General features: G+C 40.1%; 2 protein-coding genes across 2 annotated transcripts; both read left to right on the forward strand.

The window, feature by feature from the left end:
* Positions 1 to 1,421: 1,421 nt before the first annotated feature.
* Positions 1,422 to 2,597, forward strand: LOC124412826 (cuticle protein 8-like). Its single transcript, XM_046892972.1, has 3 exons — positions 1,422 to 1,554; positions 1,886 to 2,120; positions 2,317 to 2,597. The coding sequence occupies exons 1-3, from the start codon at positions 1,543 to 1,545 to the stop codon at positions 2,454 to 2,456; spliced, it is 387 nt and encodes a 128-aa protein (XP_046748928.1). The 5' UTR covers positions 1,422 to 1,542; the 3' UTR covers positions 2,457 to 2,597.
* A 15,829-nt stretch (positions 2,598 to 18,426) lies between these two features.
* LOC124413212 (V-type proton ATPase catalytic subunit A) lies at positions 18,427 to 22,869 on the forward strand. The gene is made up of 11 exons (XM_046893648.1): positions 18,427 to 18,520; positions 19,375 to 19,473; positions 19,557 to 19,669; positions 19,754 to 20,119; positions 20,360 to 20,511; positions 20,607 to 20,878; positions 20,957 to 21,140; positions 21,247 to 21,364; positions 21,443 to 21,723; positions 21,855 to 22,044; positions 22,145 to 22,869. The coding sequence occupies exons 2-11, from the start codon at positions 19,392 to 19,394 to the stop codon at positions 22,235 to 22,237; spliced, it is 1,851 nt and encodes a 616-aa protein (XP_046749604.1). The 5' UTR covers positions 18,427 to 18,520; positions 19,375 to 19,391; the 3' UTR covers positions 22,238 to 22,869.
* The last annotated feature ends 450 nt before the right edge of the window (positions 22,870 to 23,319 follow it).

Here is a 23,319-nt window from a genome sequence, read left to right on the forward strand (position 1 = left end):
CGGTATTAGAGTTTCTAAACTTACTGTAGTCTTTTTACGAGACGGTATAATAAAGATAGGAAAAAAGAAAAACGCGTCTTGTGTTATAGAATTTGAGTACCTACAACACGAGCCATCCGTTTTATTAACTGTTCGTTTTGCGAGGTGGATGTAGTAGCCGAAGCTCGGCGAGTGGCTATTTAAGAGACTCTTCGGCGCGTCGACAGCCAATAATTAAAGCCGTTTATACCGTACAGCGATAAGAGTGGCGATTTGAAATTTTCTGAAAGAGTATAGGATTAACCGTGGCCCCCTGCGATTGCATAACTGCACGCAAGCTCGCGTGCAGCTTTCCAATCTTGTTGATCATCGTCGTAGGTATCGAGCAGCTCCTTCCATTTCCCCGTTCCCATGAAGAAAGCAAGATGCATCGCAAGATTCTCGCCCCGGTTTTAATATCGCCCTGCGGCTTGGGCCATAACTTAAGCCGCAGCCAGAGGTATAGAATAACGGAAAGACGATCCATCCTGCAACGTTAGTAAGATGTAACCGTCAGCCCGTTATTCCTTTGTCTTGCCGTTCCACGCCTTAATTGCAAGCTCTTCGCCTCATCGAGTTACCCTCAAAGACAACAATTATTCCACCCGGCTGTAACCATTTGTTCCGCAGCTTTAGGTGTACGGTTTCCCAACTCTCGGTACAACCTATATACACCTATACTCGTCGATGTGTGAAACAAATGCGAGAAAGATGACGAGGGACGGAGCTGAAATTACGGGAGCGTAAATTTGTAAGCTTTATTAATTTTCCAACCCTCTAAACGGTGATACAAACCTAATTTCACGATTCGAGGAAAAGTTTCGAATCCGCTGTAAGGATCGACGGAGAAACGATACACGTAATTCTTTTATATGCATGAGTACATAAAAGATTTTTTCCTTTTCTTTTTGCTGAAAAAAGCAAACGGCTATACCCGATCGAACGCTGAGAAAAAATCTATGTCTTCGCTGTGGCAAAAACACTTTGCATAATAGTGTGACGGTTGCAGTAACTCAGACGACTAAACGTTGGAAGTATAAACTCACATATAATTACCATGCGACGGTATCAACGGTGTTACCGATCAGTTTTTTACGCTGCCCCTAATTTCTCCGCGGTCGAAAAGTCCCGGTACAGCATCTTAATTCATTCGTCGCGTTACGTGGTGGAATGCAGAACTCGCCGTCGTCGATGTACGCGATCTATAGATCGCGGATCGAACACGCCTAACTTAAGCATATATACGTGAGGTGATCGACGGCTGGGCAAAGCCGATTGTTCGTGACTCGCTCGAGTGGATTAACCGGTGCTTTTTCTATCAAAACTGTTGGATAAGCATGTTTTCTAGTCAAGAGATAGTACAGAGCACCGATCTCGAGGAGCTGCATCGATAGGTGTGTTACATTTCTTTTCTCACTTCGGCGGCGATCGAAAACGCCTATAAAAGCCGGGCGTTGTTTCAAAGGTGTCATTGCATTCGGCGTGATCTTTGTTGTTAGTTATAGTTGATAGAACGGCGGTAAAATGGCTTACAAAGTGAGTGCTAATCGTAAGTTAGGAGTAGTAATCGAGCCCCGCCTTGGTGGTCCAAATTTCTACTCTTTCACTCGCAGATTCTTTCGATAATCCAACAACAGGTAGTTGAGTGCAAGGAAAAGTGTGGAGAAGGAAAAACTAACGATAAGAAACACAAGCTTAGAATCGTTCAATACCGATAAGATTTGTCCAAATATTTCTGGATGCACGCTTGATGCATCCTCGAGATTGAATTTACAGACTAATACAATGATCGTGCGAAGATCGGGATCGAGACTACAGAGAATCGGCGAGCAGTTTAATCCTTCAACGAATGACCGTCATTTTCCAGCTTCTCACCGCCGTGGCTTTCATGGGGTTTACGATCGCCGTTTCGGAGGCTCACAAGGCTCACTCCTTTCAACACTATCACGGCCCGGTCGAAGGTCCTGACGTGAAGGTGAGCTGGCACGACCACCACGGGCACGTTCACCACGACTTTGCGGCTCATCCGAAATACGAATTTGCCTACGGAGTCGAAGACCATCACACCGGTGACCACCATGGGCAAAAGGAGCACAGAGATGGTAAGTACGACGATTAAACACCGGTCAGCGTTAATTTGTGAGAAAGAAACGATATTAATTACGAGTCACGGATCATTAGAGTGGATGCAACTTATTATCGAATAGCGAATAAAATGGTTGTTTTCTGTGCTATTGCTGCCGAATTATTTGATTGTATGTTATACCTAATTACCTACTTTTGTTTTGTAATCAACAGGCCATAACGTGGCTGGAGAATACACCCTGAAGGAACCGGGCGGGAATACGAGAACGGTGAAATATCACGCCGGAAAGCATGGTTTCTTCGCCCACGTGATTAACAGCAACGGAAATGATCACGGTGGACACGGACGTTAATCTTTTTATACGAGCGTCGCGACGCCTGGGCAGCATCCACATTGCTGCACGGAAGAATTTTACGCTATAAACCATTGATAATCGCCCCCTTAGATCTTTATAACAATCACCGTGACTGCAATATAATTCATTTGTTATATACCTACGTGTAATGTTGTGATTCCTGATGTATACCTATAAGAATTCAAATCATTCACTTATACGTATATATTTACGTTTTCAAAAACAAACTCTTCAGTTTCAACGTCTTCTAGTATCCTATAAATATGTGTATATCGTTATACACTACATCACATTCGGCGATGATATTATCAGCACTTTGCAGTAGAACGAGAACCTCCCCTTACGGAAAAAAACTCATAGAAACTCATAGATAACGATACATTTCCATAAGCAAAAAAAAAAGTAGAGAGTACGAATTCGTCCATCATCTTCCAGGCGTTTAACAATATATTTAGTAGAGGTTTTCTATTTTGAAGAAAAATACGGCGTACTCCCTCCTTTACGATAAGTGGTGGAGTTAAGACGAACGTGAGTGGGCATGAGCCTCGTTCAAATTGTTCATTCAATTTAAAATACCGCGTGGGAGTATCTCGCTCTTTTCGAGGGAGGGAGAAAATTACTACCGCATATTCTCGAGAAGTGGTGTTTGCGGTATAATTTAATACGTAGACACGGTACCCTAATTATTATACCAACCTCATGCCTTCAAAGGTATATAATATAAATATGAAAAATGATACAGATATTTATTCCTCAAGGTAGGAAAAAAATTCATACACAGAAGAGACAAATTTTCAACCGTCTAACCTGCGTGTTAAAATAATTTGAGAAAATTAAAAAACTGAGTAAATAAACAACGTACGCAGAATCGAAAAAATATATGGGGTATTCTAAAATTAACACCAATTCGATGATGCGCTACTTTAGTTAGTAAAGATAATTTTTGGTTCAAAAATTTCAAAATTTCGAATTAGGTGATAAAAATTTAGCAAAAAAATTCGGCCCACGGACAATTTTTTCAAATCTTTAAAAATGGGCATTCGCAATCGACTTCAAGCATTTATAAAAAATAAACGGCTTACTGATAAAATTTTAAAAAAGTCGCATATTTTTTACCGAGTAGAATATTAGAAAAAAAAAACAGGAAATGATTTTGAGATGATCGGGGCTTAACACTGATCCAGTTGGCGTGGATTACCCCATATGTGTTGTACAAAAAAATTAACAGGTCTAGACTAGAAGCTGTTTATACTGCTAGGTAGGCATTCGTCTGTGTTAGTAATTGCTCGAATCTGCCATAGAAAATTCTATCCCACAGTAGCACAAGGCGGTAAACTTTACCTATCTTTCAAAGACGAGTTACGGAGAAATCGTTTTCTCGTCAATCAGATACTTGCGTATACAGACTGTACACATACTGTACAGGGATGAAAAATTCATACAAAGTTTGCCTACATCAGCTGCAATGCGAGGAGATAAAATATAGGCTATGGCAAAAGACGCGTTATCGCACATTTATCGACACAGTTGCTGTCAAGATGTAATAATCGTTCAGAATTCAATATGCAAAAATATGGAAGCACCAGTTCCAATTTCAGCATACCTTATACACATCGCGTCGTGTTCCGCCCTGTTCCGCACATATTTTCAATATACGGATAGCAGGTGAGTACGGAACGAGTATCGTTTCAAATATATTACATGTATAAATGGATTCGAAACGAGATGCACACAGTTGTGTATTTATATAATGGATAATTTCGGCTCATAGTCAATATCGTAGAAATAAATGAAAACTCTGATCGCGAATATCGTCAACAGGGGTTCGCGTTATATAAGTCGTGTGCCCTGGATGCGGGGGGTGGGGGGTGGGGGGGGGGGGGGACTAATAAAGCGGAAGCGTCGAGAAATTATTTGTCGGGCAATTTGGCCGAGGAGATAAACAAATGGATGAAGAGAGGAAAAGAGAGTGAGAAAGAGAAGAAAAGAAAGCGAAAAAGAAAGAGAAGCTAGAAACGACTGGCTGTGGCCGAGGGGAGGATTGCCCGGAATTTCTGCAATTAGGTTAATGCCAAAGTAAAACAGAAAATAAGAGTCGCCCGGCGTAATTTAATTTATAGCTCGCAAGGCACAGACCTGAGGCAGCCGCAAAGCGAGTAACATCAGTTACAGCTGCAGCTGAAAAAATAAAAAATAAATAAAGAAAAAAAATGCGAAAACTAATAGGGTCGCAAAGAAGTACGAAGCACGTGTCCTTGCCAACCCCCCTCCCCCTCGCCATTTTCCATAATCTCGAATTCACCCACCCAGTAATGCAGGCATAACCCCTAACGGGATGAACTTCGTTGCTGGAAATGTCGACCGGATGACTCTGCAGCTCGGCATGAGCGAACAGGAAGTAATTTAGCCGTGCCAATATCCGACTAAATATCTCACTCGGTGAGTTTGACTTGCATACCGTGCGTTCTATACAATGTTGTGCATCGTATCTACGAGATGTAAGTCAAACCCTGTACCCATAAGCGGTCACTTATATTATATATATTATGGAATACGTGTTATGCCTACGTAGATTCACGTCATAGGGGTTAGTGCGCCGTAGACACGGGGTGTCATGCGGGATAAAACTTGATTATACGGAAGCAGCTGTTATCGACTAACGTTTAGTCGGCATAAAGCAATTAATAGGACCAATATAGATATACCTACCAAGTTGTCCCGCCGAGGCCGTAGCCAGTATATATATATATATATGTATATATATATATAGGTGTAGGGTCTTCTAATTATATCCAACTCGTGAAGCCTGGCATTAATTTACCCCTAGCCAATATCGTCAGATGCTAAGTCGATTCCCCCTGTACATTCGCATGAAATTTGCTCGAATATTTGGTATGTATATATACGTAACGTACTGTAAATAACAAATTTCCTACCTTTGATCACTTCCTCCTGACCTGTAACTGGATTTCAAACTTCTCCATCACGAAATAGTTAGCTTAGAACTAAATCAGCAATCTAAACATCCATAAATTCATCTCTTCTCCCAGACCGCCGTGATCGTTTGTTTTTTCCACAATTTAGGACGCGATCTTTGAGCGATAATTCGTTTATAATATAATCTAGTACTAAAAGGGATTCCTTGAGAAGGTGAGGATCAATCGGGACCAGCATCTGATGTGTATTTGAAATTCAGATTTTTCAGTCTACCGTCGAGCCTCGATTAAGCTGGGGCATCGGTATGATTTAAATTTGACAAATGGGGATAACTTATACAGCGCGACTGAACCCCTGTTATATACCCATTTGTCAAAGTTACTCCCCCTGCAAACGAACAGACGGATATCAGCTCATGCGCCGATATTTCTAGGGAACAAAAATCATTCTCGTCATCGATTCGATGCTTCAAGGACGTTCCAGCACTAACTTTCAGCATCGAAAGAGGATTTGGGGACTTCTTTTTGACTCTGCAAACAAATGCCCAAAGTCCTACGCCCTCCACACCCAGCGAATCTTTCGAGGTACGTTATTGAAAAGAGACTATGGATATCTATGGACTCCATGACGGCACAAGAAGTATATAAATTTACACGCATGTCTGGCCCAGCTCAGTGAACAATATTTGCAGAAAGACGTGGTTATACTGTATACGATAAAGAGAGATCAATCGCTTGTCCCTCGATCGCTAAACGGGCAGCGTCCGGTCCAGGTCATCGCTATAAACCCATTTAGGGTGATCACGAGACACTCCGTATACCCATCCATCCATCCATCTATCCATCCATCCACCCAAATGTATTTGAGCCTTTCGCACGTTTCACTGGAGTTGAAGAAAAAAATGTTCTCCTTTTCGTGTCGCAATATTTCAAGAGAAGATTCTCGTTGGGCTTGTGCAGACGATCTCGGTCCAGTGTCAAGAAAGAGCTGAAGCGAGGGAGGAGGGGGGAGAGATTTCCAATTTGTAAATGTTGAGCCTTTAATTAATACCGCCGCATTTTCTTCGGGGCGCCGCTTGGACGATTTATCGACGACCAGACGGCGGCGGCTTCAGGGCAAAAGAGCCCTGCAGGTCCGGGGGATCAATCAAATCCGCTTTACCCGTCACCGGCGGGGGAGAATGAGAATCGTTAAATTCTTAAGTTCTATCGCTCGGTTAAAATGCAGGGCATCACGTGATCATTTAGTAGTATCGAACCGCCCACGATTCGGCGAGAAAATATAACGCGGCATCAATTTATACCGATATCATTTCCCGAAAACCCGATCGGGAATATAATTCAAACAAGTAGATATTACAGCGGAGTATAAAATATTGACTGAAAGCCATGACGTACAGTGATGAATTGTCTTCTCTGGGAGAAAGTAACTCGGAGCTCGAAATATATAATTAATTGTATTATTTTGTAATCATATTATAAATAATGAGTATGACGATTATTTATTTCTTTTTTATTTTCAAAATACAGCAATATCGGTTCAGTTTCCAAGTTTCGTGCCACGTAAGAAATATAAGATTTTCAACGAAATGAAAAACGTGGTTAGGAATCAGACTTTCGATTACGTTTTGATACTGGAACAAATAGACAGAAATACCAGCAGCCATCCTTAACAGGGAAGAATAGAAATTGAGGAAAATTGAAGACGATTAAAAAGCAACGTAGGAAGAAACCAACGAATCGAGGGCGCGGGTGTCGTGAGTGGAATCGCTCGACGAAGGGATTCTGATATATGTTGGACGGAAAGAGGGATGCTCTCGAAGCTCGAGTGTCGGGAGAAATAATAATACATGTATACAACAAATACAATGCACCCTGGCGAAAGATATCCCCGGACGACTTGCTGTTTTATCAAAATTGCTTCCTTGTATACACATGTCATGTGCAGACACGAAAAATACATGATAATAATAATAATTGGAAAGATAAAATCAAACTGACAAGATGTTCTATCGTATATTATATACCTGGTATAGGTACATGTGCGTGCGTGTGTGTGTGTAAAAAAAGTGGTGAAAATCGCTGAAGCCGTATGGCATGGAGAAAAAATGTTAAGATAAATTAATGGAAGGATTTATTGAGGCAGCGGAGATTAAATCGTACGAGAATTCGAAAGCCTCGATCTTCTTCTGTAAGGATCGAGGTATGAGGAGAGTTTTAACGGTAGAATTGAAACAAATCGTGTCAGAAAGATAACGGTTAGCCGAGGGGATCGTTGCTTACTGCAAAAAGAGGAGAGAGAAAAAAGAACTTGAAGAGAAAGAGGAAAGATTCTTTAGACGATAAAAAAAAAATCTGATCCTGTAACATGTACACGTGCAGGTTAGTTTTCCTTTCCTCTGGCAGATTTATTTTTCCCTTCCATTTTCCTTGGTCCCTACGAATCCTCGTACGATTCGGATTCTCTCGTCGATGCCTCTCGCATGCCTGAGCTGACGACGTTACCTTATCGCGTATAAGCCGCTCGGCGGCTAATTTGCACGTTCGCAAGTTGTAGATACACGGGCAAGTACGTGCATCTCTGTACACGTGTATATTGCACATGGGCATTTAGATAGACGCCCATGTACGGACGTAGAGTAATATTGTGTAATTACAGAGAGCGAGCGAGAATGCGCGGCGCGAGCCCAATGCTCAACTAAACTCGCGCGACTACCCAAAAGCAACTTGCTCCTTCGTAGTTCCGCAGTGAATCCGTGTCTAATTATTCGAAATGGTAAACAAAAAGGGTTATTTACGGGAATGGCAGCACAAACGTCAGCCGAATAAACACGTTCAACCCGCCTGAAATGGTTTAATTCAGAGCCCCTCGTCACTCTGCACAAGTACGTACTTCGTCCTGTATATAGACATGAATTTTAACTATGTATCATATTTTATGTACATATGTATGTATGTATAGGTGTGCAAAAGGCATTCCGAACCGAAATGACGTGACGATCTTAGTTTCTTACCTCAAGATTTCTTCGCCCTTTTTAACTCCAGCACTTTGTAGCTTAGCTTGATGTTTTTAAGAACAAGTATACTGCGAATTACCGAAGTTCAAAATCCCTTCTTAAGGGTGAATTAAATGGAAATTTTGTCGACGATACGATTGAACAATCCGCATGACCGCGGAACCTTGAAGGAATAGACGCATATGCCGGGTACTTTTATACCGAAAATTGTAGAAAAACAGCTGTGGCACATGAAACAAAAGTTTGAAGCACAAAAAGAAGAAATTGGAATTCACCTGGAAGCGGTGGAAACGCATGAAATAATCCCAGCGTGAACGTTTAGCTGAAAAGTTTGCAAACTCGTAAGGTAAACCTGGAAAAAATTTACGGCGGTATGTTTTTGCAGCATGCCAGAAATTATAGTGGCGTTGTAACGGCAGAGAGACGCGTCGAAGCTGAGAGACGAAAAAAATTATAAACCGCCGGAAGGAAGGTGGAACAAACGAACAAAATACTCCCACAGGCATTCGCAGTTGCCGAAGAGTTCGGAAAGTCGTACGGGGTGAAAAAAATTGCAGTGTTATGTTTTTTCACGAAATAGATGTGATTAGTATGAGGTACAAATAGCTGGCTCCACCAAATTTTCAAAAAGCAAGTTTCAAAGCTTTTTCCCTTCTTTATTTTTTGAAATTTCGAAAAATTGTCTAGTGGTTTTGGCGAATGAATAATGCGTTCTCGGCAACGGATTACGAAATATCAGTGGCAAAATTCATTATCACTTCAAGGTCTGGAAGCGGTTTAAACCTGTCGTAAATTCGCATGTTTCCTCGAAATTGAACATTGAAAATTGTGTGAAAAAATTTTGCACTGCAATGCAAAAACGATCAATTCCATGCGCAGCATTGAAGAGTGGACGTACCTTGAAGGAAGTGGGTCGAACTGACTTGACGAAACCGAGAGAGAGAAAGAGAACGAGAACGAGAGGGAAAAAGAGAAAAATAGGAAGCTTGGGAGTCGGAAAAGGATATAGCCTGGGACAGTTGGCGCTGCACGCTCCTTCCGATCGTAATCTACCTTTAATATCCTGCCCGTGAAAGAACTAACCGCGATCTGATAGTCTCGACAAAAAGAGAAGGTCTGGCATGTAGGGTGCATGTCACAGGCAGCCCTTACTGTAATCTGCATGTCATAGGTATTCCTGTGCGCGCGAATTTCGACGTAAGATCTTGCGATTGGTTCAACGAAAGTAGAACTTGGGTGAAACTCAAAATTTTCGCATCTTTGAATAAATGACTGGAATTTTTCAAAAATTTGAGTCAAGTAAGTCATGCGATTTCAATTTTAAAAATATTTCTCTAAGATTTCGTCGAATCGTTCCTTGCGCATAATTATGCTGTAATCGTATAAAAAAGTGAAATTTTTTGTCAACACACTTTCTACCGTGCACTAAAAATTATTGCTACGATTTTTAATCGAATTTTTGTAAGACATTTAATTTATTACCTCAACTAAGGTAATATAAAAAAAAAAAAAAAATAGTAAAAGGTGCAATTAAAAATATATCCTCTTCACGATGAGTAACGCGCATCGATTTCGCAGGTACAAACATAAGTAAGAGAAAGAGAGACAGTGAAAGAATCGGGTATAAAAAGGAAGAGAACGAAGTGAGAAGACGAGCAAAGATGAGAGCGAAAGGAAGCGGCGGGGATATGAGGGAGTGGAGGTGGGATCAGGGTGATTGCGAGAGCAAGTGGGGATATGACACGGGGGTAGGAAAGGTGAGGGGCGCAAAAAGGAATGAAAAATTATCAGTCGGGATTTGGTATTGTAATAAATCTCTCTTATCTGCTCACTCACAGCGTACAGACACAGCGAAAAACTAATCATGGATTGTAGAAAGTCTGCCTTTTCTCATGAAATTTTTATTTCGTTTCGTTGTTTCTTTTTTTCTTTTCTTAATTATCTCTCTCTCTCTCTCTTCTACTACGGTGTTGTTTTTGTCTTTTCTTCAATGGATTCACGATTTACCAACCGCGTGATTCTTTTCACATACTTTTACTATATTATACGTAGATAAGTACATACATACGAGTAATTTAAAAATTTTCAATCCACCATCTGTACAGTATTTAAGTTATTTTCTCAGTGCAAACTCTGTTTCCTACTTTTTACCACGATTCTACAAACATTAGGTATACCTATTACCTACTGGGTAGAGTTGTGCAAATACAATGGGCTGCGATGATAAGCCGGAGTCTGGCTCGAATCTGATATTTGATCGGTAGGAAAGCTGGAAACGGAGATGGCGGCTTAGCCTTGATTCAGGTTTGCTCTTGAGAGCGAGTACAGCCGGCCGTACTTCAGAGCGATACTTGCGCCTTGTAATAACAAGGGACGAGAGCCGAGTCTGCAGCAGAAATTCTCGGCGATGGCCAACGGGGACCATAAAAAGGAGTCGAAACCGGAGGAGAAATATATATTCGAGTTTCGCCGGGTGGAAAAAGGAGGCACGTAGCAAAAGGACCCTTCGGATCTTTTCAGTGGAGAGGATTCCGAGGAGATAGGTCTCGTCCGCTGACCCGCTGGACAAGTCGTTCCTTCATCCGATTATTGCCAATGGAATTTAAGAGGGTTGAGAATTGATATTTTTCACCAACGGTCCAGAGTACCTGTCGGTTTCTTTCTTCCTGCAGCTATATGTTAACTCTTTGGATCGTTGCCGATATCTTCATACATCTTTTCATGCATATACTTATACTCAATTTCACATTCATGACCGCTTATGTATAATTGACATGAATCATCTCTTCAATGGAAACCAAAAACAAAGCGAATCAAACGGCGAAAGGGTTCTACTCTCGGAAGAAAGAAAAGATCGGAGAGAGAGAAAGAGAGAGAAAGAGCGAAGAAGGATATTCCGCAGCCTGCGAAAGCCAGAGGCCAAGACAAACGCGGCGAGGTTAGGACTCGGCTCTATCAATGCCATAAACTTAAAACTGACAATGCCTACTTCCTCCTAGTGCCTTCTTCCTTCTACTGCAGCCGCGGATAACGTGCAGGGTACCACGGCTACGCGATCTGCGGATGCGGAGGAAAACGAAGACCTATATATTACGTGAAAGGGTGGATTTAGTGGGGAATTTGGCGGCCACTTTTTTATCGCTTCACTACGGAAAGAGGGGCCCTACGATCTCTCGTGGCGCTCGTGCTGCTTTGGCTACGTGAGGTAATTTGTCATTCGCAAGGATATTTGAAGAGGAAGAGGGACGGAGGGAGGGAGGGAGGGAGAAAGAGAGGTGGTCAGAAAAAAAGAATATCGAATAAAAAATGCTGCCCATTTTCTCGCAAAGAAGAAAAACATATGAATCAAAGAACTCGATATTTTTTGTTCAGAAAATTTAAAGCGCATGTTACATGCTGTAATAATATTTCCTTGGAGGAGCGAACTCAAGCGTGAAGTAAACTTTTTCCCCTTTACCGCACTGCACCGATGCGTATGTATGTACGTGTATTTATTGCAATGTGCTTCTGAACAGCACGAATTTTCTTTTTACCTTCAATACAGAACTCGGCCGATTTTCTGCCCTCGAAAAATTAAAGAAAAGAATTATTCCATAATTCGAAACCAATACATAAAGAGCGTTGTCGAAGGTGAAAGGCCGCGTCGCGGGGGTTGGAATTAGGTACCACTAAATTGAATAAGGGCGGAGGTTAAATGTCACCGAAAAGACAACGGCAGAGGAACTTTCGAGGGTGAAACTGTATCTATAAAGGTCTACTTTCGCATGCTGAAAGTAAAGTTGTATTATACCCTCAAAGTTGTATTCCGCCAGGCCGGTTGCACGACACGCCTGCCTACGTGTGTGAGGGTATACGTAAGTGTAAGACACCTAAGAGTGAGTAAACATATATGTAGAACGAGTCGTGGATGTTCTGGCTGAATAAGTTGGTTAAATGGTGTTAAAAGCTGAGGCCGCCGCGTCGTTGCCTGAAAGAGGGTGCTGACGATGAGAGGGGGCGAGAAGTCGAGGGGAAATTGAAACAAGGACTACTGATGCGCGTCTCTTATTCCTTTCCCCGGATGCAGGCCGTATACCTATATATATATACGTATACTCGCGTATAAGGCACGCAGGGAGAATATCCTCCTGCGACGTTATTGTCAGGTGCAGGTTAAACACGGAAAGATTAATGGAAGAATTGAACCTGCTCTCCTACGTATTCCTTCGTAATTTACTCCCGTCCGTTGTCAAAAACAGGGTGGGTGGGTGTATACATATATGTGTATGGTGGTGGGTCGTGGGTTATACCTATACGTGGTATACAATAGCACGGAAATACGCGGACGCACCTTTTTCGCAAATTCGTATTACGAATGTCTATATGTAAACGCTCGCACGCTTTTATTGTCCGTGTAAAGTTTGACCCTGAAATCGGATTTGAAAAATTCAAGATGGCGGATCCAATATGGTGCACAAAAATTTCAAATTCAATCGAGCTTGGAGAAAAAAAACTTGGTCTAGTCGTTTTTAGAGTCGCTGATTGCGAATCTGAAATCGAATTTTTAAAAATCAGTATCGCGAATCTAATCAGCGAGCCTGAAAACACCTGCGTAGAGTTTTTTCACCGGATTCAATCAAATTTAAAATTTTCGTCCACCATAGTAGATCCGCCACCTTGAATTTTCAAAATCTGATTTCAGATTCGTAATCAGTAACTTCAAAAGCAAGAGAATACTATGTTATTATGAAATTTGACTCGGCACAATAACGTGTGACTCAAAGAATCAAAATTTTGTCAATTATTCATTCAACGCGATCGTCGTATTTCCTCGCTCGCTCCTTCAAACTTGGAACTATCCGTTATGTTTCCCTCTCATTTCTCGCGACGGAAAGACTTTTGCTTCTCATCAATTCAACGCAAGAAAAATTTATCGTTTTTGGGCGCAGTAAATTAATTTTACCCGTTTCGACGAACTATAGCTTTACGGGTCTTCAGCTCTAGAAACCAAAAATCGAATCGATCATATCCCAAACAACGGCGTGGAATTTTCAAGATATACTCGGTGACTACTCATGCTGGGAGTCTCCTGTTTTTTCCTCATCTAACTTCCGTTTATTTATTCTGCGCGGTAAATACTTTTTAGCAACTAAACAAAGGAAAGCCTTGAAAAAGTTGTTTTTCCTGCTTGTTTAATATCACAACCACACACCATTTTTTTTTTTTTTTTTTTTTCATTTTATATCTTTACTCGCACCCTCGTAGTTTTTTCCGCCAAACTCTCCTTTCTTACCGTCTCTATAATCCCGAAGACTATTGTCTCTCGTTTTATTTAATCAAATTTCAGGTAGAGGATACAAAAGGTCGGAGCATTTGGCGAGACCGTCGCTGGGGAGAACCCTTACTAATTTACAGAGTACACGGAGCAACAAATACCGAAAGGCTGTACAAGATTAAACCTAACAGATAGACACACCCGCCAAGAGGGATGCCTAACAAATTCGAATCGGCAATCGGAGCTAAGCTATCGAGTTTCGATCCCAATACTGGAGTAATTATCGCTCCGACACGACTATCCTATACGTACGTTTACACAGACCCAAAGCAACGTCCATCAAATCAGCACCGCCGCCAAGTTCAGATGAAGGTGTACAAAATTCAGGCAAACGCAGTAATTTGTTGCTAAAGTTACGAGTGTGCTTTCAGGTTTGAAAGAAGTAGGTAAAAGTTGCCATACAAGATAAAAGAATTGGAAAAATAAGTGTACACAAAAACTTCAAGAAAAGATCGGAGCAACAGAATCACGATTATAGAAACAAATGAGCAACGAATTTCGGAAGTAATTTTTCGTAGTGTTGACATGATGAATATTACGTTAATCGGGAAACAGATGAAGAAAATTGGTCGGTTATCTGACTACCAACGGCGTTACAAAATTAGCGCAATATCATACCAACCAGTTGAAGCTGAACGACCCACAAAGTCATCCGTGGGAAAATTGTGCTAGCAAACAAAGCCTATAATTGAAGATTAGCATTTATATTAGGTCGAAATTTAAATCTCTGCAGTATGTACCGCGTGCAATGACAATTGTTGACAAAAAAGTACGACGATACTGTAGAGAATTTTTTTTTTTTTTTTTTCTTCTCATCATTTCGTCTTTTGAACGCTTATCTTCTCCGACATTTTTATTAGATACCTCGAGAAGAAATATCGTCACTGAGATATCAGGGCGCGGCTAATTCAACGCCGTTGGAAGAAAAAAGTAATTGTATGAAGCAAAAATAAAAACCTATGAAATGACCGTCTGGAAGTGCCTTTTTTATTCGTCTCTCTTTAGCTTGTCAGTTTCGTAAATCATACTGCATTATCCCTATCAGAGGACGAATTTGGCTGAACGACTTTTGCAATATTTTTACCCATAGTTTTACCCCTTCGGTAACTATTCGCCAATCGATCAACCGATATACGAATGCAGATGAATTGACTGTTACGGGGTACAACTTCCGGTGATTTGTGAAATCCACGCGTCTTTGTATCTAGCGATTTTCATTGCTTCCCTGTACGATCTGTCGAGAGAATTAATAGAATATTTCTCCGAGGAGGGAGGAGCTGAGCTTTCCAGCCCGTTTCGAAATGGGTTACTTACATCTCTTGCGAAAGGCGGAATCCTGTCGGGAGTTCTTAATTTCATTTTGGCCATACTCTCAACTTCGCCGCACGGTGTATATAATGTACGGTACATGTACCTACATATTTACGCGTGTACATAGGAATACGGTCGAGGTGATAATACAATTTCAAGAAAATTGTAGCCACCTTGACAAAATTAACTCCTTCGAAAAGTACTTCATCTAGATCGAATAACAAATATAAAGAAATTAAAATAACTGAACAAAATTTTGTGGAACTTTGATAAGTTATCGTAAGCATACCAGCTTCAAAGTTAGTAAAAAACTAGATTCGAAAAATAGAAATTATAGCAACTTTATCGAGAATCATATTCTTACTTGAATAAGAAATAATGAGAAGAAGCATCGTGACGCAGGTAGTTTACTATTTTTACAATTTTTTAACGATAATCAATTCGCATGTTTCGGGTTATATAACGTAGCACAAAACGAGTTAATCCGTTTACACGGCAACACCGCGTAATAACAAGTTCACAAGCCCCCAGGGATTTTAAGTTGCACATGTGTAGGGTGGGAAATTTCACTGAAAGTTGGTTGGTCGGTGCAGCGGGATCCCATCTACTCTACACAAGTGTATAATCGTGTTTATGAGCAACGAAATGCATTCGCTCACACGAACGTCAAATAATGTACTCAATTTTAAATAATTATTTAATACTTGTAATAATTGCCCAGTGAACGCTGCTGCAAATCCTGAGATAATCTTTTTTTTCATTACACATTTTTCGCAAACGAATTTACACTCGATTTCAAGAACATGAATAAATGCAATCGATCAGCGTAAGTATAACGTCGCTAAAATTAATGTAAAGTGATTTGATCACGTAATATACCTACTTTATGTACAAACGACACGATACGTGGTTAATTAAATGTATACATGAAGTGTAATTAATAGTTATAAAGCAAGTCAATGGTGCAAACGTAATTGCGATCACCGAAAATTTACCTATCATACGAAATGTGAAAAAGTAATTTTTAAAATCGCAATTTAAAAAAGTGTAAAAATATTCAACGGAAAATAATCGTACTGCATTTAGAATAGAGTTTATTCGCAATTTAATAATCGAAAAGGTAAACAATGTAAGTCATGCAGTTTTAGATTGGCGACAAAATATTTTTTACAATGAAAGTGTGGCACGCACCGCACGTGTTAAGTATTTACGAAATTGCTGCTGTTCTCCGATTTCAATACCTCCGGCGACTACAAGCGTTATTTTTTCTCTTCGTTTTTTCAACTTTCCATCGCTATTTCATGTCAAATCTGACGACAGAACGACGCTTCGGCGATTTATTGATAACGATAGTCTAGGATTGCGCCACGGTGTTATATAAGCTATATACAGTGCCCATAATATGTAGATATTCTTACGCACACCTACGTGATCCACGTCCGCGTATTTATTATATCTTTTAAGCTCGTTTATCATTGGAAGCAATATTATATACACCCACATCGCAGTCCGGTTTCACGCGACCCAACAAAGCTAAACTTACGATTCTCGTTGTCATATACCTGACGATTTATACAAAACTAAAATCTGGGAGAAACTCAGTTGCTAAGAGTATCTAGACTTGAACTTGAGAACTTACAATTTAGTGTATTTTAAGAGTGTCTACAAATCATTCATTTCAAAATTCCCGAGCATTCCAGAAGTTTCCAGACTATTTTTACAAAATTTAAAGACTGCTTATAATGACATTTGTAATTAGATTTTCACAACGAAATGTTTACATTACATGGGGCTTATTTATTTTACTTAGTTCTTCCATATTAACAAAAAATCGAAAATTCTATCGAATATATTTAGTTCATTCAAATGAAAATATGAACAATTTTTTAACACTCGGTGGGAATACCAAAAATTATATGGGACTTCAGGAATTTACATGGTGGAAAAAAATTCCATAGTAATTCGAGAATTTCAAGCGTTTTTCAGGCCAGCAAACACCCTGTAATTAATTTTTACCATAAACAAAGGTGTGAATTTCCCATGAAAGTTGACCAAAAAATTAATCTTATTTATAATTTATAAATGTTATTTATCTGATATAAAACACCGGTAAAATTGCGTGTCAGCAATAAATTTTCATCAGTTATACTCACGCAGATTTTGCAAGACTGAAAGCGTTGAGGTTTTGAATTTTCACGAACATTCTACCCATCGAATTGGATCCGTTTAATAGTCAATCGAATTGAATGATAACGTGGAATTTAAAATAGAGGGAAAAAAGCTCGTCTGTTAGACAGTTAGATAAAACACGCGGCTCAGTACCGTAAATTGAGTGCGCGTCATTGTCAGACAGAAATTGGAATCTACGATTCAAGCACGCGTATAAAGCAGTTCCTCGATCGACTCACTCATGTGCCTCAGGTGTAGTTCGGTATGTAATTACATTCGTCATGTGCGTATATACCTATGTGCAATTGAATGTCGAACAATACGGAATATATAGAACAGAAGCATCTAAACGAAAATAGTTTTTGTTCCAGAAATTATTTTCGAAATAGCGTGCAATCGAATGCACCGCGAGTCATCGAGGAATGAAAATTCGAAGACAAAAAAGATTTGGCTTTGGATAAAAATCTCAAACAAAATGGTAGCTCATGAATTAGATTTGCAGGTATATAGTAACAGGAATTTACTCACCCCAACTTTGCCGGTGATCCAAGTGCTGTCATCTCTGGCTGGAACTTCTTTACACATCGGTGATTCGATCTTTTTGAATCCTCGAAAGGCCTGCAGTCAGTAAGGCAGGAATTTTTGAATTTCGCAGTCAATAAACGGAATGTAGCCGCAGATCAATCGCGATATATCGATGGCCGCTCTGATTTGATTTTTTGCCGCCGCGTTACCAAAGTCGCTGCGTAGTAGAACGCCGTCGGTAAGTTAGGTCTTCGACACGCAGAACGATATCAAGAATGCAACAGAGACCTTGGGAATATAATATCACGAATTGCAGTGATAAAGTAGGGCATCGGAAGATAGATGAAAAGTTGACTGTATTTTTTCGATAGATCAATGCTACATTTTCATTCTCTGAAGCCGTTTTCAATGAGTCGACCACCTGCAATACTTTCATTGACACTGGTAGTCTGCCACGCAATTCAAACAATTTTACGAGGCCGAACGTCTACATGTCTAACAAATTGTTTTTACCTTATGAAAGAGTAAGTCTGTGGAATAAAAAAGCAGCTATAAAGTAAATGCGGCTCTGTCGTTTATACTCGCGTTGAAAATGAAGATGAACGATTATCTGAAGCACTTGGAATGCCGTTTGAAATCAACGCAGCCGCTGGCGTACCACGACAGCCATGTTGAAACGAGGAAACGCGAGTTGAATGAGTCGGTCAGCTGACCTGTCTTGTGATATCCACAAGCAGCCAGGCGAAAATCCTTGCTGGGTGGGTTCACTTCAGTCCGTTGGAAGTCTCCGTAAGTTTTATTCAGTTACTCTTGTCATTGAGAGAGTGATTTTGTGAATAAGTAAAGTTTAAAACTACACGATCAAGTTGAACGACTATTGTTATTTATTATCCACGCAATCAGCGGTTTATTTTTTTACAAAATACTTTGCTACGCTAGTTATCGATCTCACCACTTTGCGTACGCCATCGTTTCCCAGCCGTAATTTTTTTTTTATTTCATACTCACCCGCGGATTGAGTCCGTTCTTGGGTACTCGGGCTTTATATTTTAATTCATAAACATCGCGAAAAACCTCGGCATACCTTTCCTATGCCATTAATCTACATTCGGAATCGGAGATTAATGATTTCTGCTAGTAGCAGACGGCGCTCTACCCGGGGGGCTACGCCTACTTTTTAGATTTCGACTGCTCACGTGAATACCTCGGCTCTACCCAAAACACGTCTGATTGAAAATAATTCTCTCTCGATTAAGGATCGGTCAATTCATCCTAGACACAAAATCCCTTTCGTAATCACTTGCGAGAAAATTTTATCCCAACGTCACTTTATTCAATTAATAATATCACGAAAACTTTGAGCACAAGGTGGGAGTGGTCATATACCATCCAGCCAAATATAAAATATTCTATCATAACACTACTGCTCAATGCTGTAGCTGAGATTTATGCGAAAATTGCGACGTAGATTTTATTCTTCTACTCCACCATGAATGTTTCCACGACCTACTTTTTCTCTGCCGTTTTTCATTCGTTTCAAATCCAAACCCGACCGAATGTACGTCACATGATCTCAGCTCTGGACATTGAGCCATTCAAAAATTTTCAACTTGCAACTTGACTCAGATTAAAATATTTTCCAGACAAATAATAAGTCAAGATGTCGAATCGAGGTCTGGGAAAGATTGCGAATGAGGACAAGGAGTCCAAATTCGGATATGTCTACGCAGTATCCGGTCCCGGTTAGTATACATCACAATAATCTAATTTCCAATATCTGTGCTTGCATTGATCGGTGATGTAAATGAACATTAAATACTTACAGTCGTCACGGCGGAGAAAATGGCCGGATCAGCTATGTACGAGTTGGTCCGTGTCGGCTATTTCGAGCTGGTAGGAGAAATCATTCGTCTGGAGGGAGACATGGCCACGATTCAGGTTCGCACTTATACATTGATTCAAAAGTTCTGAACCTCGTGTCAATTCTATCAACAAATATTTTCACCGATGCCCTAATAACAGGTATACGAAGAAACCAGCGGTGTGACTGTCGGTGACCCTGTCTTGCGTACGGGCAAACCTTTGTCCGTAGAGTTGGGACCTGGTATCCTTGGGAGCATTTTTGATGGTATTCAACGTCCACTCAAGGACATTAACGAGCTTACCAGCTCCATTTACATCCCAAAAGGTGTGAATGTTCCTGCTTTGTCGCGTACAATATCATGGGAGTTCAACCCCCTGTACATCAAGAATGGCAGCCACATAACTGGTGGAGATATGTATGGTATCGTCCACGAAAACTCGTTGGTCAAACATAAAATGATCCTGCCCCCAAAAAGCAAGGGAACTGTTACTTACATCGCTCCACCCGGAAACTACACTGTTAATGTAAGTTATTGTGTTAAAGATAATGAGCCCAAACCAGATATGAGACTAAATAATAACAGTTAGATATCATGCCAAAGTTTGGCTTGCATTTCCAGCCAACCTTCTGTATCCTTAAATACCCTAAGTTTGAATATTCTGTACAACTTGTTTGTCAGTAAGGGTGCCTAATGGGCATATAGTGAGGAGCAACAATTGCTAAAAACGTTGGGTATAAATTTTACATGATTCGATGTTCTTCAGGATATTGTGCTAGAGACAGAGTTTGACGGAGAAAAGAACAAATTTACTATGCTTCAAGTGTGGCCAGTACGTCAACCACGTCCTGTTACTGAGAAACTTCCAGCTAACCATCCTCTATTGACTGGCCAACGTGTCCTCGATTCACTTTTCCCGTGAGTTTAAAACCGTACCCAATTAGATGCAGAAACAAAAATTGTTTTCTCTATGACTTAAGTAACTCATTATTGGAGCTATATATTGTTTACAGATGTGTCCAAGGAGGTACTACTGCTATTCCCGGTGCTTTCGGTTGTGGTAAGACTGTCATTTCGCAGTCTCTATCCAAATACTCAAACTCAGACGTCATCGTTTATGTCGGTTGTGGTGAACGTGGTAACGAGATGTCTGAGGTACTCCGAGACTTCCCTGAGCTTTCAGTAGAAATTGACGGAGTTACCGAATCCATCATGAAGCGTACCGCTCTTGTAGCCAACACATCTAACATGCCTGTAGCTGCCCGTGAGGCTTCAATTTACACAGGTAAGCGAGACCGTTGCCCGAAATTCCATCCAATTTACATAATTCATGTTTAAATGGCGATGTTTAACTATTTTTCAGGTATTACACTGTCTGAATACTTCAGAGACATGGGTTACAATGTATCTATGATGGCTGACTCTACCTCTCGATGGGCTGAGGCTCTTCGTGAAATTTCTGGTCGTTTGGCTGAGATGCCTGCCGATTCTGGTTACCCTGCATATTTGGGAGCTCGATTGGCTAGTTTCTATGAACGTGCTGGACGGTGATTACCATTCCTTCTCGTACTCTTCCATATTATTATTTTCAGTTCCCCAGGTACTTTTTTTTCAGTCATTCATTTGTATTGAGTACAATATCACTTGTTACAGAGTCAAGTGTTTGGGTAACCCAGACCGTGAGGGTTCCGTTAGTATTGTAGGAGCCGTATCTCCTCCTGGTGGTGATTTCTCCGATCCTGTCACCAGTGCAACCTTGGGTATTGTACAGGTGAGTGGATAACATTGCAGGACACTTCTTTGAATAACTGAACTTCCAAGAGAATTTACCAATTTCCGATCATTTCAGGTGTTCTGGGGTTTGGACAAAAAGCTGGCTCAGCGTAAGCACTTCCCATCCATCAATTGGTTGATTTCTTACAGTAAATACATGCGAGCTCTGGATGACTTCTATGACAAAAACTTCCAAGAATTTGTACCACTGAGAACCAAAGTAAAGGAAATCCTACAGGAAGAAGAAGATTTGTCTGAGATCGTACAGCTGGTTGGTAAAGCTTCGCTAGCCGAAACTGACAAAATCACCCTTGAAGTTGCCAAGCTTCTCAAGGACGACTTCCTCCAGCAAAACAGGTAATTTGATAGATAGCATGCACGGAACGAGATATTTAAAAATACACGTTTTCTATCATTTGCACTTGGTTCTCTGTCTCTGAGATGAAACATCTACATGCATTTACTTATACCAATATTTTTCGTAACAGCTACTCGTCATACGATCGTTTCTGTCCATTCTACAAGACTGTCGGTATGCTACGCAACATGATTGCATTCTACGACATGGCCAGGCACGCAGTAGAATCTACAGCCCAATCAGACAACAAGATCACCTGGAATGTAATTCGTGATAGCATGGGCAACATTCTTTACCAACTCAGCTCAATGAAATTCAAGGTTTGCCTCTTTGACTTTACCAATTATTGTCCTTCTCTCAATTTCAGTAAAAAATAAATACTCATAAACACTTATTAATCCTGTAATTTAATTCTCTCAGGACCCAGTGAAGGATGGCGAGGCAAAGATCAGGGGAGACTTCGAACAGCTGCACGAGGATATCCAGCAAGCCTTTAGAAACCTAGAGGACTAATTATTTTTCCTGGAACCACTCATTTCAACACTCCTTTGGTATTTAATCATTCGGGAATATAGCTATTTAAAGGTGTTCCTATGTCATTCAAACTTAATCGTTTTTTGTGATGGAAAACGAACCATTAACAAGCGTTATAGAGCAATAAAAATGCTAAGAGGTAATGATGATGCGTTGCATAACAAGCGCGAAAATAATTGTATAAAACTCAGTAATATGTAAATTACTCAATGTATCATGAGAGATACATTTCATACTTAGAATCGACGTTATTTCTTGTGTAAGAAATGGTCGTAGTACTAGGGCTTTAATCAAGACAATAAACTGGAACCCCTTTAAATACAAGCTGAAAAATGACCTCATCGAAAATGTGTTTCCAATCGCGCGTAAGTTATTATTACTATTTAGAAAATAAAATAAGCTTGTATTTTTATTAGAATTATCCATTGGTGAGCAATGTTTTGGTAATCGCTTTTACGTCGTTGAATAATTCTAACGACAAGGGCAAATACCTTGAAAAACGCAATGGATTATATTAATAAGAAAACGTAGCACGTGTACAATACGGAACTCCTTGGTGAAAAACTCTCGGCACATCTGCTAGTGACGGACGATTTTAATGTATTTAAATTTACAAAAAAACACATGGCCTTGGTGTTTTGATGATAATAAAAAAAAAATGCGATGGCGCGACAGTTTTTTAACTGAGGACACAATTATGGAATCATGGAGTATTATTGTACCATATTATATGTTATAAACGTAATAGAACTAAATGTTAGGTAATGAATAAAGTTATGTTATATTAACGTTGAAACGTTAAAAAAAATATAGTAGTGTAAGATGCTAGATTAAAAATGAGGTGCTGGGTTTACGTTATGAAAAACTTCATCTACACAGTGTCCGAAATTCCAGCAGCTTCAGTACCATTTCCAATGTACGATATGTAAAGAATAAAAAAAAGATGCACAAAAAGCAAAAAATTAATTAGAAGTTGTAATGTGGACAAAATTACTGGGCAAGTTTTTTTATTTACTTCATTTTTTTCTTTTTTTTTTTCTTAATTTTTATATTGATTATTT

This window comes from Diprion similis, chromosome 12 (genome assembly GCF_021155765.1).
Source record: "Diprion similis isolate iyDipSimi1 chromosome 12, iyDipSimi1.1, whole genome shotgun sequence".
NCBI lineage: Eukaryota > Metazoa > Arthropoda > Insecta > Hymenoptera > Diprionidae > Diprion > Diprion similis.

Bases quoted from the DNA above. Each gene is read 5' to 3' on its own strand.
- LOC124412826 (XM_046892972.1), top strand. The intron at 2,121-2,316 runs GTAAGTACGACG...TGTAATCAACAG, and splicing joins GCAAAAGGAGCACAGAGATG to GCCATAACGTGGCTGGAGAA.
- LOC124413212 (XM_046893648.1), top strand. From the start codon at position 19,392: ATGTCGAATCGAGGTCTGGGAAAGATTGCGAATGAGGACAAGGAGTCC. The intron at 21,141-21,246 runs GTGATTACCATT...CACTTGTTACAG, and splicing joins TTCTATGAACGTGCTGGACG to AGTCAAGTGTTTGGGTAACC. The intron at 21,365-21,442 runs GTGAGTGGATAA...CGATCATTTCAG, and splicing joins CAACCTTGGGTATTGTACAG to GTGTTCTGGGGTTTGGACAA.